This window comes from Brachycentrus maculatus, unplaced genomic scaffold, assembly GCF_059751285.1.
Source record: "Brachycentrus maculatus isolate JH-2025_06_01 unplaced genomic scaffold, ASM5975128v1 h1tg000061l, whole genome shotgun sequence".
Classification (NCBI taxonomy): domain Eukaryota; kingdom Metazoa; phylum Arthropoda; class Insecta; order Trichoptera; family Brachycentridae; genus Brachycentrus; species Brachycentrus maculatus.
In genome coordinates, this window is record NW_028280815.1 from 1760001 (window position 1) to 1777784 (window position 17784).

General features: G+C 33.2%; 1 protein-coding gene across 5 annotated transcripts in view; it reads left to right on the forward strand.

Moving 5' to 3' along the window:
- The window catches only part of Prestin (solute carrier family 26 member prestin), an 82845-nt gene that overhangs the window by 48003 nt on the left and 17058 nt on the right, over positions 1-17784 (forward strand). For 4 of the 5 annotated variants that reach the window (XM_088256403.1, XM_088256402.1, XM_088256404.1 and 1 more), the window contains exons 2-5: positions 4564-4990; positions 12280-12371; positions 13204-13365; positions 16447-16592. In XM_088256403.1, coding sequence (XP_088112529.1) covers positions 4953-4990; positions 12280-12371; positions 13204-13365; positions 16447-16592 — 438 coding nt within the window. In that variant the 5' untranslated portion in view covers positions 4564-4952. The remainder of the gene's footprint in view (positions 1-4563; positions 4991-12279; positions 12372-13203; positions 13366-16446; positions 16593-17784) is intronic. The other variant, XM_088256400.1, reaches the window with a different exon arrangement.

Consider the following 17784-nt stretch of genomic DNA (forward strand, 5'->3'; position numbering starts at 1 on the left):
CTCTCTTGTGAAATTCTAGTGATTCATGCACTATGTTTCGAATTTGATCAATATATATTGAAGTTCCAAGAATTTGAGTAGTGTGGTTGTCAATCATGGGTATTATTAAAGAAAACACTTGTTTTTTTTAACCATTTCAGTTTATTTATGACAACTAGTTTCGGGAGCTAAGCTTCCATCTTCAGGTCTAAATGTAAACGTTCACATTTAGACCTGAAGATGGAAGCTTATCTTCAATTTCAACGTGTCTTACCACAAAGTAAATGCCGAAACATCAAATAAAATCATGAGTACAATTGGTGAATGTTACACGCGTGTAAAGTGATCACTTAAACAAGCCTATAATGGTCGTAAACCACGTAAATGCCCAGACTTTTCTTTTTGAGATATGTTGAGATGTCAAAAAAATTATAAAATATATATACTTATGTACTTATATACGTAACCCTTGTAGATCTTTTTTGTATTTTTTCGTTGTATTTTTTCCATGATCTCCATTCAAGAACTCAACGACACACTTTAAAATTTTATATTTTATACGTCGCTCACTCCTTTCAAGAACGTCATAAATCAAAAAACTTGATTTTTCAGGAGAACGTTTTTAAAGTTTAAAAATAAATATCAAGCCACTTACTAAACTTTTTACTATGCAACAGATCTTTTTAGGTAAAACCTCAAGGTTTTTTTCTCCATTTGAAAAATATTTTGTATATTTAAAAAAATAATTAAACAATACCTTTTCTTCAAAATGTAAAAACTACACTTTTGTACCCTGTAGCGGGTAAATATTAAGTTAAAAACATGCCGCTTTTGCTGGGATATAGTACATTTGCTGGGCATTCCGAAAACATGCACAACTGAAAATTGACGATTTTTAATTTATGATGTTGTTGAAAGGAGTGAGCGGTGTATGTTATGTTGATTTTTACAATGTAATTTATGATCTCTTTAATCGGACCGGTCAATTAAGCAAACCATAACAATTAACAATAACAACTTAATTTGCGGTGCACGACGATACGTACTGAGTGTGACACTAAGGCCTTACTCTCAATAAAACAAATTCATTAAGCGTCCGGTAGTGCGGAGAGAACCGCACGTCATTTCACGTCCGATTTTTTTAAAGATAATGTATTTTGTTTTTTTTTTATTTGTAATAAAACAATACTTTGATAATTATAAAATATATATAAGTAAGTAAAACAATCTATTTTTCTAATTATTTTTTTTGTTGTTATTTTGGTCGGGAATTATCAGAGGGCCGGATGAGTCTTTTCCCGCCGTATGTTAGTGAACAGTGGTGTACACCCCATACGATGCAGTGTTCTATGCACCATGGGATACGGAAAAGAGCTAGAAGATATTTTAATTTCATTAATTGATTCGGCAGACACTTTGTGGTAAAATCTATCCGTTTTTCATTTAAGTTTAACTTAAATTAAATTTCCTCATATCTATTGTGACTCGTGTTTCGATGCATTCCGCATAATTTTCAAACACCGTTTGATTGATAAATTGGTTCGTCACTTTGCGGTAATATCTATCCATTAATTTAAGTTTTACTTGGAAAATACCACTTTCTTTTAAATCTATCGTGACACGTGTTTCGATGCATTCCGCATAATTTTCAAACACCGTATGTGAAGCTAAGTCTAGATTTTAGATTTGTGTCATTGGGACGTTGGTTGAAGGAAGGAAGAAGGGGAGGAACTGTTTCTTATTTTTATTTATTTAAAAAATACATATTCTTTTATATATGTATATAAAAAATATAACTAACTAACTAACTAACCATCACGCCGCTTCCCCGCAGGGGTAGGCAGAGAGAATCGAACGCCACACCACTCTGTCTTTGCAAACATTCTTTGCCTCTTCTACATTCATGCATCTCCTCATACATACCCGACGATTATTACGACTCCTGACCCGGCCGCTTTCAAGTATTTGACATACCTGATTGTGCCAAGTTTTCCTCGGTCGTCCTCTGCTTCTTTTTCCAACTACATTCGCTCCATAAATTTGTTTAACCGTTCTTTCTTCACTCATACGCTCCACATGTCCAAACCATCTCAACACACCTTTCTTAATTTTATCGATAATGCTTATCTCAGCCTTACATTTTTTCCTTATTTCATCATTCGAACATCTATCAAACATCGTTTTGCCACACATTCGTCTGAGGGATCGCATTTCGACTGCATTCAGTCTGCTTTCATCCTTACATATATTAGTGGGAACAGAGACAGAAAACGATGCGGAATGCATCGAAACACGATAGTCACAATAGTGGTAATTACCAAGTAAAAATTAAATCAAAAGTGGTAGATTTTATGTACAACCTTTTGAGTGTGTCCAAATACTTGTTCACAAATCTGGAATATCTCCAATTATAGGAGTAAATAAATTATCTGGTCAAATTATAAGCTTACTTAATAATAATGAAAATGATATTTTCTGGCGTTTCTCGTGTGTGTGATGATAATCCAGGATTTGGACCTCACGTACTAATATAAGAGTTACTGCTCAATAAAAAGCTTCTTTTTATCTCACCAATAGATGTCTCTAGTTAAGTTCTAGTGATTCAAGAAAAATGTTTAAAAATTGGTGAATGTTACACATGTGTCAAGTGATCACTTAAACCAGCCTATGACGGTCGTCAGCCCCGTAAATGCCCGGACTTCCATATTCTTCTTCATCTTTGATGAGAAAAAATAATAAGTGTCTTATTTTGACGGTCACAAAGGCACACTATTCTTTCGATGTAAGACAATCGACGTAATATGCGCGTATGTACATATATCGCTCACTCCTTTCAAGAACGTCATAAATCAAAAAACTTGATTTTTCTGGAGAACGTTTTTAATGTTTTAAAATATAACATAATGTATTAAAAATAAATATCAAGCCTCTTATTGAACTTTTTACTGTGCAACAGATCTTTTTAGGCAAAACCTGAAGGTTTTTTCTCTATTTGAAAAATATTTAATATATTTTAAAAAAAGAATTAAACAATACATTTTCATTTTTGCCCTGTAGCGGGTAAATATAAAGTTAAAAATATGCCTCTTTTGCTGGGATAAAGTACATTTTCTGGGCATTCCGAAAACATGCACAACTGAAAATTGACGATTTTTGATTTATGACGTTCTTGAAAGGAGTGAGCGATATGTAATCATCATATTCGCTATCAGTTCGTACTGATTTACAATTCACTGTATTTTATCTGAAATAGTACGATCGTTTAATATTTATCCGACCTTAGATCAGTTAAAAATTACACATATAAGATTAAAATAATAGCTCTGACGTATTATTTACATTTTATCCTCCATCGAACAACCAATACGAGTGCGCTTTGCTTTATCACCACCAGTCATTAGTGTTTATTTAAAATAATTATAAAGTGGAAATAGTCGTAACCTGAGACATAAAAAGGTTTTTCTTTGAGCTCATATACTTGTACTTAAATTATAAATACATCATTTGTTTTTACTACTTGTATTGTTACTAGTTTCGAAAGCTATACATAGATGCTTCCATCTACGGGGTTGAATATGAACTTAAATGGAAGCATCCGAAGCTTCCGAAACTAGTCGAAACAGTACAATACTCCTCAAGTGATAAAAAACAAGTGTTTTATTTATAATTTATTTTTGTCTTACCACAAATTGAATGCCGAAACAATAAATAATATAATATTTTCATTTCTGCATGATTGCTATGTGTGATGTACATAAAAGTTTTTTTCGAACAAAATATGTATATTGCTATTTTTTATCGTTCCAATTATGCAAAATATCTTAAAGGCAATCGTGAAATATTTTGGCACCTATCTGTATCCAAATGGTGCATAGGGAACCGCATCGGATCAATGTAGTGTTAACTCGATCGTGGTTAATAATAACGAAGTGATAAGAGTGAAAGTGATCCGGCGCTTAGTTAAAAAATCATTTAAAAATATATTGAACGTTTTCAAAATTACCCAAATGAAATGTACCCACTTGTAATAATTTATTCTGTCATCTGGCAATTCAATAATTCGAATTTTGATTTGAAATTTGCCGATTTTAAAATCTTTTAAAAATTTATATCGAACGTTTTCAAAATTACCTAAATAAAGTGTACCTATATTATTTATTGATTCGGCATTAACTTTGTGGAATGACATGATTATTTTATTAAAATTAAACACTTGAATATACCACTTTAATGAGTTTTATTTTTATTTACGACTAGTTTCGAAAACGACAGATGTTTTCATCTTCTGGCTCAAATTAAAACATCTGTCGTTTTCGAAACTAGTCGTAAATAAAAATAAAACTCATTAAAGTGGTATATTCAAGTGTTTAATTTTAATAAAATAAAGTGTACCTACTTGTTGTGATTTATTTTTCATCTGGGAATACATCAATTCGAACTTTGATTTTAAATACAGATTATAAAATCTTTTTAAAAAATATATCGAACGTTATAAAACTTACCCAAATTATGTGTACCTACTTGTTGTGATTTATTTTGTCATCTGGCAATTTAGAAATTCGAATTTTGATTTGAAATTTGCAGATTTTTGACGTTTAACCGTTTGACATTTCGTATTTTTCTCGAATATTAATTCAGCGAACATTTCCACGCGCGGGGTGTTTGCATTGTTCGCAACAATGAACACAATGATTTTATAAGCGGAAACAGTGTTTGGCCAGTGCAAATGTTTGAAGCGAAAAAATATGTAATAAGCCTGTGTAAACTTGAAAAATAATGGTTACCGAAGATGTTGAATTTATAAATAATGCCTAGAGATTATCGGGATAAATATCGGGGCTTTAAATAAAAGACATTTTCTTTATCTCGTCCTTTATAAGAGTGGAGTCGACAAGTGAAGACGTCTAATGTGAACGTTTTAAGACAATTTATGAAAAGAAAGCAGATCGTCAGAGGGAACACATTACCGAGGAATGTCTTCACAAGAAAAAGAAAAATTAAATCCAGAATGGTAAGTTAGCAACATATTTATTTCATTTTGAACTTTCTTCGTGCTAAATATAAAAAAATAATTTAAAATAGATAATATAACGTAACGTAAAGAAGTTTATTTATTTTTTGGTGTCTAAGCAGATATTTATCATGTTAACATTCTCCTTATCATTCTTACCTCTTAAAAACACTACTTCAAGACTACCTTTTTTGGAATAACCATCATCAGGACAAACATAGACACTAGTCTACGTTTGACCTAATGATGGAATGTTTATTCCGAAACTAGTAGTCATGAAGTATTTATTTATTTATTTAAAAAACATATAACATACATAAGTCATATACTTAAATATAATATTCCCGATGAGTAATTTCTATTTCTCATTTTGGGACAAGGGATTAATGTTAACAAGGCTGAAACACAAATAAGAAAGTTACGAAAAATATATTTTTTTAAATTGACCAAAACTACTACACAGCAAAATACTGCAAGTCACTGGTCGAAGAAAATCAAAGTGGAAAAAACTACATACTGAAAAGTTGCTTTATTAAATAAAATGCAGTCAGTACAAAACCAATATCGATTTTTAATTTAAATTTCACTCGGTCATATCTCTTCAAATCCAGTGTGACACGTGTTTCGATGCATTCCGCATCATTTTCAAATGGTATTGTGTTTGAAAATGATGCGGAGTGCATCGAAACACGTGTCACAATCGATTTAAGAAAAAGTGGAATTTAAATTATAAAAGAAAAATTCCAGGCACAAATATTTGACCAAAATCTTCTTAAAGCATGAATTTATTGCTCCGTATTTGACTTAGAGTCTTCTTTTTTTAAATTTTTTGGACCCACTAAAAGGTCGGTACTGATAGACTATCCCGGTGTAGCCACTCCGTCTCAACCCGAGTGCAAATTTCAGTATGGAATCCCGTGGTTAAGAAAACGCGCTTATTTTACGACTTAACCACATATAGAATCCCATCCGTCTGTGATTGCGCTGCTAGACCGCGTACAGCTCTGCAAGTTGGACGAATCTAATGTAAAATCTACGTTGCCGACAGTCAAGCACTTTCAATCGGCAATGAAATCATCAATTATTTATTGATTTTCTCCATTCAATATCAATAGTTATTCGTCGATAAAAATGCAGATAATGAGCCAAATAAAATCGCTGGAAATTCCGGAAAAGACAATCAAATATCCGATAAATCAGATTTCGATCATTAATAAATCAAATATCTACGTATATGTGATATTTATTTGATATATTACCAGTTGACGTGAAGGCTAGATATTACAATAACTATCATCATGTATTATATGAATTATTTTAATTTCTTCCGACATTAGCGAACTTCAGAAACAGATCTTTCTCTTCTAATATTTATTAGTTTACAACAATTAATAAATTAATAGTTGTAAATAAATTAACTGATCAAATTATAAGCTAAAATAATAAAAATGAAAATGATATTTTCTGTCGTTTCTCGTGTGTGTGATTATAATCCAGGATTCGGATCTCACATACTACTACATATAAGAGTTTCTGCTTAATTAAAAGCTTCTTAATAGATTTATATTATCCACTGACACTTCGTGATGGAATTGCATTTTTAATTTATTATTAGATTAAAACCAATATTTTTAGCTTTTCCACTTTTTTATTTGACCAGCGACCGGGTTTCGTCGTTACCGACATCATCAGACTGGTCTGATGATGTCGGTAACGACGAAACCCGGTCGCTGGTCAAATAAAAAAGTGGAAAAGCTAAAAATATTGGTTTTAATCTAATAATAAATTAAAAGCTTCTTTTCATCTCACCAATAGACGTCTCTAGTGAAGTTCTAGTAATTCAAGAAAAATGTTCCTAAATTGGTTCTTATATATATATATATAACTTCCAAAAATTTGAGTAGTGTGGTTGTCAATAATGGGTAGAATTGGTGAATGTTACACGTGTGTAAAGTGATCACTTAAACCAGCCTATGACGGTCGTCAACCCCGTAAATGCCCAGACTTCCATATTCTTCTTCATCTTTTGATGAGATGACAAAAATAATATTTATTGGTTGCCTAGGAAAATTATCCTTGCCTATTATGTCCAATATTTTTGTCCGCCTCCGTAGTGTAATGGTAAGCATGCTCGCCTACCGTTCTGGAGGTCCCGGGCTCGATTCCCAGGGGGGTTTAATAAATATTAGTGATTTTTTCACTCTAATATTTATTCAATATTACACTGGACTGGTACCTGAAGTGGAGGGCTGATCACCTTTCCTTCATGTGTAATCGAAGGAGATGCGGTAAGGGATTTATTATTATATTATTATTATGTGCAAGGATTTATAGCATACTCAGTTTATATATCTTAAAAATGATAGTGCGTGTGTATAGTAAATAATAAATGAAGAAGGTTGATCCTTAGAAACAATACAATGGATTCAGTTTCTTTTATCAATCACGATTTGTCACATGGTAACCTTTATTGTCTTATTCTTCTTACAAAATACGTTTTCTACCTGCCCGATAGTCCATGTTTCGGTTCCATATAAAAGTTTTCCATCCATATTCTTCTTTATCTACGTTGAGATATCAATCGAAATAGTGTTGATGTAAATAACTCCGAAGTGGGGCAGGTGCAGAATTTGTGAACAAATCAAAATTATGGAACCTGTATAATACATATCGCTTACTCCTTTCAACAACGTCATGTATCAAAAATCGTCAGTTTTCAGTTGTGTATTTAATGTAGATAATATATTTACATTTTTATTTATAACATAATACATTTGATTCATTTATAGGTACATATGGAGAAGTTTAATATTTCGATTCGCGGTGCCTCGTCATAAAAGAGACTGTGCTCTTGTACTTGGAGAGGGACTTACACTCGTGGTTTCATTTTATATAATAAAAGATATAATAGTCTTTTTTGTATATTTTTTCAAGATTTAAATGTAATGAGCTTTAATTTTTTTCTTAAGTATTTTAATATCATCTATTTTTTTCATTTCTTTAGGGAGTTTATTGAAATGTTTGATTGCCAAATATTTTAAGTTTTGCTGAAATTGCTTGGTGTAGCATTTTGTAGTAGAAAAATCGTTTGAGAATCTCGATGATAATTTTTTTTTAAATTTAAATAATTGTCACCCTTTAGTATTTGAAAAATTGCGGTTTTTTTATAAATGGTTTCTATATTTGGGACTTGAAATTTTTAAAATAATAATTTTGTTGGATATATGTTTTTTTTCTAAATAACTTATGTTTAAATAACGTATGTTTTCGGAATGCCCAGAAAATGTACTATATCCCAGCAAAAGCGGCATATTTTTGACTTAATATTTACTCGCTACAGGGCAGAAAGTGTTGTTTTTGCATTTTGAAGAAAATGTATTGTTTTATGAATTTTTTTAAATAAACTAAATATTTTTCAAATGGAGAAAAAAAATTTCTTGTTTTACCTTAAAAGATCTGCTGCACAGTTCAGTTCAATAGGTGGCTTGATATTTATTTTTAATACATTGTATTTTATTTTTTTAAACTTTAAAAACGATCTCCTGAAAAATCAAGTTTTTGATATATGACGTTGTTAAAAGGAGTGAGCGATATGTTCTATAATTAACTCGTTCTTTCAAATGTGAGTTCTCGACAGTATCTATGGTTGAGTTTACTAAGCTTTTTATTTAGCAGAGGCCCTTATTTCATATGTATGCAATATCCTTCTCGAATTATTTCATACACTTTTAAAAAATTATGAAGCTTTTTATGAAACTCGTATATATAAAAAAATAGTACATATTGTAGTTGCCAGTAGAATGTTAGATGAGTGATCACTTGAACCAGCCTATGACGATCGTAAGCCCTGTAAATATCCAGACTTCTACATTTTTCTTGATCTATGTTGAAATGTAAAAATATAAAGATAACTCCCAAAGTCGAGAAACCCAGAATTGCGAATAAGGATTTGGGATAACACCTAAAGTGTTATACATACATAAGTTATTTGTGTTTATATTATAAGTGACTTAGTGTGTTTGTATCGTTGCTTAACGTTATTAGCGGTGCTATAAATATATCAAGGCAGATAGATATACATTTTAATCTAACGCATAGGTCGGCAAAGTGTGGCTCCTGAACCGCATATGGCTTTTAACCTTTTGCAAAATTAAATTATTTGTTCGGGCATTGTACAGCTTTACATTAAACAAATATAATACAAAAATAGTTACATTAACAATAATAATCATTACATCATATTAACAAAAATATTATTTATTGATTCGGCATTAACTTTGTGGAATGACATGTTGATTATTAAAAAAAAAAAATAAACAGTTGAATATACCACTTAATGAGTTTTATTTATATATACGAATAGTTTCGAAAACTTACAGATGTTTTCATCTTCTGGTAAAAATTAAAACCAAATTTTTCATTTTTACCAGAAGATGAAAACATCTGTAAGTTTTCGAAGTCTAGTCGTATATATAAATAAAACACATAATAAGTGGTATATTAAAGTGTTTAATTTTCTTTAAATGATTTTCAAAAATAGTTACATTAATAATAATAGAGGCAATTAAACAATTCCACATTTATGTTATTATTGCTATTAAAACAATTATGAAAATGATTTGTTTAAACGATTTCACAATAGCAAAATGCGATACCAAACAATTCCAACAGAACTTCAAATATTTGGGAACAAAATTTTTCAATACCCTTTCCACACATATAAAAAGTAGAATATATTGAAATTCTAAAATAATAAATCATTTGCTTTTAGGCGTGTTAATAAAAAAAACTATTAAATCATTCATAAGTATAAACAATAAATAACGTGTGTAAATCCCTCTCCAAGCAAAAGAGCTTAGTCTTTTTTTTTAGAGTGTGCTAGAACTGCAAACGTATTTATTTATTGCAAAACATATTACATACATAAATCATATAATATTCCCGATGAGTAATTTCTATTTCTCATTTTGGTACATGGGATTAAGGTTAACAAGACTGGAACACAAATAATAAAGTAACAAAAAAGTATTTTTTTTAAATAACCAAAAGTAATACTAATACATGGCGAAATATAAAAACAATAAACAGGTATAATAAATAGGCACAAGAAGCATATTTAAAAGAAATAAATGAGAAAACATAAGGTATATTTGGCTGTCAATAAAATGTTATCTAAAAGTTTGCCGACCACTGATGCAGCGTGTTGAGATCGGAAGGAAGTTGGTCGTGTTGGCTCTCGGCGCTCGTGTCACCTGACCTCGGCCCTCGCCGGCCCAATGTCAAGTCAGTAACACGCGGAGACCGTACTGTATGCTCAAATCAAACTGCAACTAATAAAAACAGTAACAAAAACGTCATTTTTTAATAATTAATTAAAAAAAAACACCAACATTGTTTTGTTTACAACCTCGCATCATTATTATTATTATTTAATCAGATGTAAAAACTCAATTTTAATATAAGTTTTACATTGTAAATACTACTATTTACAACATTTTGAGTGTGTCCAAATACTTGTTCACGAAATCCGGATTGTCTCCAATTACAGAAGTTATTTTCATATTATTTTTTGACATCTCATCAAAGATGAAGAAGAATATGGAAGTTTGGGCATTTACGGGGCTGACGACCGAATATATAACCACAACCCTCAGAAATGAGAAACAAGACGGAGAAGAGGAAAGTAATTGGGAATGGAACCCGGGATATCCGGTATGACAGCGAAACGCGCCATCCACAACACCGCGGAGACTGGAAAACATTGAAACATTGAATGAAACTATATTCGCTCGGAATTTTCCGATCAACAAGTATGTATGGTCAGGTACCTACCTATTAACCCATTCGCGTACCCGATAAATATTTGCCGAGTAATTATTGATCTTCCCGCGTGGGGTTTGTTCGGCAAACAGCGAGTACACACGTTCCGCCAACACGCGCTTACAATTTTGCAAAACCAACACCGATAAGTGATCACCCGGCGGATTCCGTTCAATATTTGCGCTCGCGTTCAGATAATTCCTCAAGCTGGCTTCGTGCTTGTATTTTCCTTAACTAAACATCAACATTACGTAAAAAAATAACACGGCTTAAAAATTCGCGGCGCTTGTTGACGGAGAAATTGTTTTTGGCAATTGGTTTGTAGATTTTAAAGCTCTTATCCAGGATTATTGGGCCGATTCTCGAAACAGCAAACTATTTTTAACAAAACGAAATTCTTTCAAACGCATCACGGCTGTCCAAATTTAAAACACAGTAAGGGACATTTTTTCTAGTACGTTTTTTTTGCATTTATGGACTAAGTAGACTCTACTTAGTCCAAAAATGCAAAAAAAAACGTACTACAAAAAAATGTCCCTTACTGTGTTTTAAATTTGGACAGTCGATCAGCCTGTCGTGCCATAGGGTCAAGGTGCCGACAGTGGATCAACCTACTCATATCTGGGTTTTATAATTTTTTATTTAAAATTAAAAGAGAAGTATTTGTGTTTTTATTGTTTACGAAAATACTTCAATTTTATACTATCTCTGTGAGCCTAAGCAGCTCATTATAGGTATCGAATTGTGGTAGAGTGGGTTCGAACCGAGACACTCAGACTCAAGAGTCCGCGACACTAACCACGGGACCACAACCCGACACATTTTATTTATTCATTTTAGCTGTACTTTTGGCACTTATTTACCAAGGTTTTGTTTTATTATACAATTTTTTGCTAATTTAAGGCGGGATATTTGATAGTCCGCAGCTTAATTTTCTTTAAAACCAGGTAACATTTGAGGTAATTGAATTTTTTTGCTACCATTAGATTTTCATTATAAATTTTGTTATAACCAGTATATTTTTTCTCTAACCCACAACCGCACCCAATGGTGCGTAGGGCTTTTACTTCTACTATAATGTTTTACTTTTTCTTCTTCTTCTTTTTCTAGATCCAAAGGATCCGTTTGTGCCTCCGCTTGTAGCTCTTGGGATGTTTTACTGATCTTGATTTTTTTTAAATATCCCAAATAGAGGAATACAGCCCAGATTAAGAAAAATAGGCTTGATTGAGGAAAATAGCCCGGATTGAGAAAGATAGCTCAGATTAAGAAGAATAGCCCAGATTGAGGAAATAAACTGTTTGAGGCCCAGATTGAGGAAAATAGCCGATATTGGGGAAATTATTTGATTCACAAAAGTTAACTCTTATTAATAAAAATAGCCCGGATTAAAAAAAATGGCCCATATTCAGGAGAAAATCTCGGATCGAAGATTATAATACTAACAGAAGTGTTTCGTTTTGTTACAGGAACTCCGACACATTTAACATAGTGCGTCCGGTCTATGTACAAGAAGATTTGGACAAGAAAGCTGATTATCAGAAGAGAGCATCAAAAACCTGTAAGTGCTATTCTATAATTATTTTTTAAACAATTTATTTATTTAGGTATCCACATATTCACGTACACATACAGTTTTATACACATATAATTTACACAATTGTGTATGAGCTTTCCCGTTCCAAGAACAGTGAACGGTGTCACCATACGGAGGAGCACTATATCGATTCTAAATTAATTTGTTATGATGTCTGTTGACGTATGCAAATTGTACGTTCTTTGGTTAGAAGTCTCGTTTAACACGTTGACTGCCAACTATGAGGTAACTCGTAGATTGCGTTCTTTACTAGGACGCCGACTACGAGTTATCTCGTACTGTGTTTCCTTCCATATTCCTGCAGCTACGATGAAATTCCTAGTATATCAGTGCTAATATGGATAGATGGCGCATGGGAAGAGAACAAAAAATCAATGCTGGCTTACATGAACAGAAAATATAATTACATACTTTAATTGGAGTTAAATATGATTTCAATGCCGAAAGGTATTAATATAGATGTACCCGGCAAGCTGTGATTTTTTCAACAAAAAGTTTTGTGTGAAAGCTTTTGAAAAGATGACTATAATTTTGATAGTATCGGTAAATTGTAATATTTTAGTATTTCTTTATCTTCCTAATAGATGTCTCTATATATTCTTATTTAAAAATATTGCAATTGGATTTGATATTGGCTTGCGACAAGCTCAAACGAGAGCGCGTATACGCGTTCATTTTGTATGGCCGGCCTGGCGAGTACGGAATTGGAGAGCGCATTAATGCAGTCGTGGCAGCGAACCAGTTAAATGACATTCAAGGCAGTCAAGACAGTGTTAAATATATTGTTTGGTTTTAGTACCACAACAATGGGGCGTGGCTGTGAGAGTGTGCGGGCTCGGTGCCTGCGTGAAGAACTTCCTGCCCATCCTGAGCTGGCTGCCCACCTACTCCATCAAGAAGGACCTCCTCGGGGACTTCATCTCCGGCTGCACAGTCGCCATCATGCACATACCGCAAGGTAGGCTTCCCAACAACTCTAACCTGCTTCAAATTAAACATCTATTTTGTAACTTACTTACTTGTGTCCAGTATTGAACAAAGGCCTTCCTTTTGGACTTTCAATTTCAATTTCAATTTATTTATTTCAATTAAAAAAGAGAATATATGCGGCGAATGTGAGAGGGAAAACAGAACGAGGACGACCGAAAAAGACTTGGCACAATCAGATCAATCAGAACCTAAAATCTGGCGGTGTCAAAAGTCTGCGTAATCGGAGGGCATGTATGACTAGATGTATAGATGTGAAGGAGGCGAGGAGTGTATGTCAGGACAGAAAAGTGTGGCGTTCCATCCTCTCTGCCTACCCCTGCGGAGAAACGGCGTGATAGTAGTAGTAGTAGTAGTATTTCAATTAATATATACATTACAAACTATAAAAAAAATTAAATTGTATACATTAAATTACATTAAAATAAAATATATGCAAGAACTATTCGGCTGTCCAAACTCAAAACACAGTAAGGGACATTTTTTTGTAGTACGTTTTTTTTGCAATTTTGGACTAAGTAGATTCTACTAAATTACTAAATTTGTACAGCCGTATTGCTAAAAGTGTAGAAGAATCCCGCTGTGTGAATAGTGCTATGCTAGTGACGGGTAGTATTGTTTGCATGCTGTGGTAGTAGTTGTTTTGACGAAGAGACGGGTACGTCTCGATATATATTGTTAACATTTAAAAAAAAAAAAAGTTAATAATTTAAAATTGTACTAACTAACCATCACGCCGCTCCGAATCATCGAAGAATCTTTCTCTCTGTCTTTGCAAACATTCTTCGCCTCTTCTACATTCATGCATCTCCTCATACATATCTTTCTAACTTTAAAGCAAAATTATTCGAAATTTTATGAACCTAAAAGGGTAATTCTATTCCCAGTCCTCTACTTTTCTTCTTTTCCTATCACTGTCATCTCCTTTTCTCTTTATCCCATCCTTATCTCATATATCTTCTTATATATTTAGATTTTTTCTCTCTTACTTTTCCTATGCATAAATGTGAAAAACTGTAATTGGTATTATTTTTGACATCTCATCAAAGATGAAGAAGAATATGGAAGTCTGGGCATTTACGGGGCTGACGACCGTCATAGGCTGGTTTAAGTGATCACTTTACACACGTGTAACATTCACCAATTCTACCCATTATTGACAACCACACTACTCAAATTCTTGGAATTCTGTATATATGAACCAATTTAGAAACCTTGTTCTTGAATCAATAGAACTTCACTAGAGACATCTATTGGTGGGATGTAAAGAAACTTTTTACTAAGCAGAAACTCTTATATTAGTATGTGAGATCCGAACCCTGGATTATAATCACACACATGAGAAATGCCAGAAAATACCATTTTCATTTTTATTATTTAAGTATTTTATTTTTATTATTTTTAGTATTTGGACACACTCAAAATGTTGTAATTGGTATTCATGATTTTTTTCTTGCATTCTGATTTATCATGTATTGAAACTGTTGTTTTTCCTTCTAATAAAATAAAATAAAATAAAATAAAAAATACACACCCGACGATTATTACTACTCCTGACCCGGCCGCTTACAAGTATTTGACATACCTGATTGTGCCTGGTTTTCCTCGGTCCTCCTCTGCTTCTTTTTCCAACTACATTCGCCTCATAAATTTGTTTAACCGTTCTTTCTAATAACCCTTAGCTGCATCCAGCTAAGGGTTATTAGAAAGAACTTTACGTTCCACATGTTTAAAATTGTATCTTTATCACAATTATAATGACAAGATTTACTTTATTTTTGTATTTTAATTAAGAATTAGGGACAAGTTGTTAACCTCAGATAACCTAAATTAATCTGTTAGAGTTATCAGTTGTTATTTTAGGATCTAATACCGACATATTTCTATTGGCACTCCAGTTGAGCCGACAGCGTGATATGATACCGTTTGCGATAGAATTACACTTGGCGCTAATCAGGCGTTAGATAAGGCGCCTCGACATGGTACTCGCCCATTCCTAGTTACATTTAATAACTAGGAATGGGCGACTATATTACTAATATGCTGCAGAACTTAGTAATGTTTAGTTAGCGCATTTGGCTACCATGGAAATCCTGGGTTCTATCTCCAGGGGGCTAAAATAGCTATTAATGATTTTTCACTCTAACGTCTGCCTCTATAGTGTAGTGGTCAGCGCGATTGGCAACCATGCTGGAGGTCTCAGGTTCGATTCTAGGGTCATATTATATAGCGCAGAACTAAACACCTTGCCTTCATCTGTACAATGCAGTGCCCTATGCACCGTTGGATGCAGCTAAGGGTCATAAGAAGAAGAAGGAACATTTATTATTTACAGCGTGCACATATTTTTAGACTAATTTCCGCTACTTTGATGTGTGATCGAAAACTGACAGTGAATGGATCCTTGCAAAATGCATTGCTGATGAAAAACACTATAGACAATACCAAAAGATAGAGGTAAAATGGATCTGCACCGCATGCATTCATGCTTTTATATCAGTTTGCTTAATTGTATATTAACACACTATGGACGGGAAAGGTATTTCTACCCTTTCGGTTGATTGATGCTTAAGGACGGGAAGTGTATTTTTACCTTCTGGGCCGGCCTCATTTCAAAGTCAGAATAGAAGGAATTATTTAATGTTTTTAAATAAATAATATGTACCAATCTCTTTGTTAAGGCATAAATTATATTTAATTCAATACTATTTTTTATTTATACATACACATTAATATTTATGCATACACATTTATACATACACATCAACATACACATTACAAACTAAAAATTAAAGCATACTTAAAGAATACTCTTGTTAAAGATGTAGAAGAATCCCGCTCCGGAATACCCCTTAGACACATAAATGAAAAATATGTACACAATTATCAAATCCCATCGCCAGTGGTCCACAGGGGTAAAAAACATCCGTCCCAAATGCATTCATTCAATAAATTATTATTTTTAGTGGCCGAATGGAGCTGTTTTAGCACCCGACTCCTATTTATTTGGTGCTCTAGCGATGGACAATGTATATGATTTTCCAATTTCCAGGAATGGCGTACGCCATGCTGTCCGGAGTGCCTCCGGTGGTCGGGCTGTACATGGCCTTCTTCCCCGTGCTGGCGTACTTCTTCTTTGGCACGTCGCGACACGTCTCCATGGGGACGTTTGCCGTCGCGTGCCTCATGACGGGAAAGGTAAATAACCATAATTGTTTATTTTTAACCACCCTACTCTCGTGTTATTTTCTGAGTTAATTCTTTAGAAAAAAAACTAATTTATTTCTACAGAATTATAAAAACAATGTTTGTTATATTCATGCCAGATTTTTTTTTTGCCATAATAGGTGCTTTTAGGACGGAAGTGATTTACTTTTTTGTTAGCGAGTTCCATCTTTCTCTCTCGCATTAAATATTTTTGGCACAGGTTTGCGCAATGGTGTGGAAAAAATATGCGTATCACGTACGCTCATAAGTTTAAGGTGGTTAATCATAAAAAATCATTTTAATTGTGTTGCCATACTATGTAATAGGTGTATGCATATTAAAAGGCCGATTGCTGATAGTTGGCACTATCTTTTGTACGTGCACACACTTGAAGTTCTCAACGCATTGCTTAATGCTCTTATATACATATGATGGTTATGCCTGTAGCAAGAGCTACCGCTATGCTGAACAATATCACGCTGGATATGTGGTTCCATGTGTCTGAAGGGGTATACCGAAGTGGGATGCTTCTACATCTTTAACAAGAGTATTCTTGCTTATTTTCGATTTTTTGTTAATGTATTTGCTTTAAATTTTAGTTTGTAATGTGTATGTTAATTATAAATAAATAAATTGAATTGAATTGAATTGAAATCTGCTGTCAAATGCATGATAATTCATTCGTTTGCAGCTTTGAGGGTAAAACGTAGTGAATGGGCCAACAGACATGACAGTATGTTCCGTTCATTTACAAAGTGATTTTGCTGCACGACAATGCTCGGTCGCACTTGGCTAAGCCAGTCCAGGAAACGTTGGAAGCACTAGGCTGGGAAGTCTTACCCAACTCAGCGTATTCACCAGACATAGCCTCTTCAGATTACCACTTGTTTCCTTCAATGTAACATGCACTGTCGGAATAGCGCTTTGGTTCCTATAAAGAAGTTCAAAATTGGATAGTTCATTGGATTTCCTCAAAAGACCAGGATTTTTTCCAGCTCGGATACCGTGCTTTGAAAAAAGTGAATACTACTTTCGCCCAGAAAAACGGGCAAAAGTAGTAGTTAGCGACAGCAATTATTTTGATTTATTCTTTCCCTTTCATGTTGAGAAAAATTGTTAAATTTAGAAACAACAAAAAAAAATGGCACTTTCATGTGCATACCCCTAATAAAAACGCAATGCC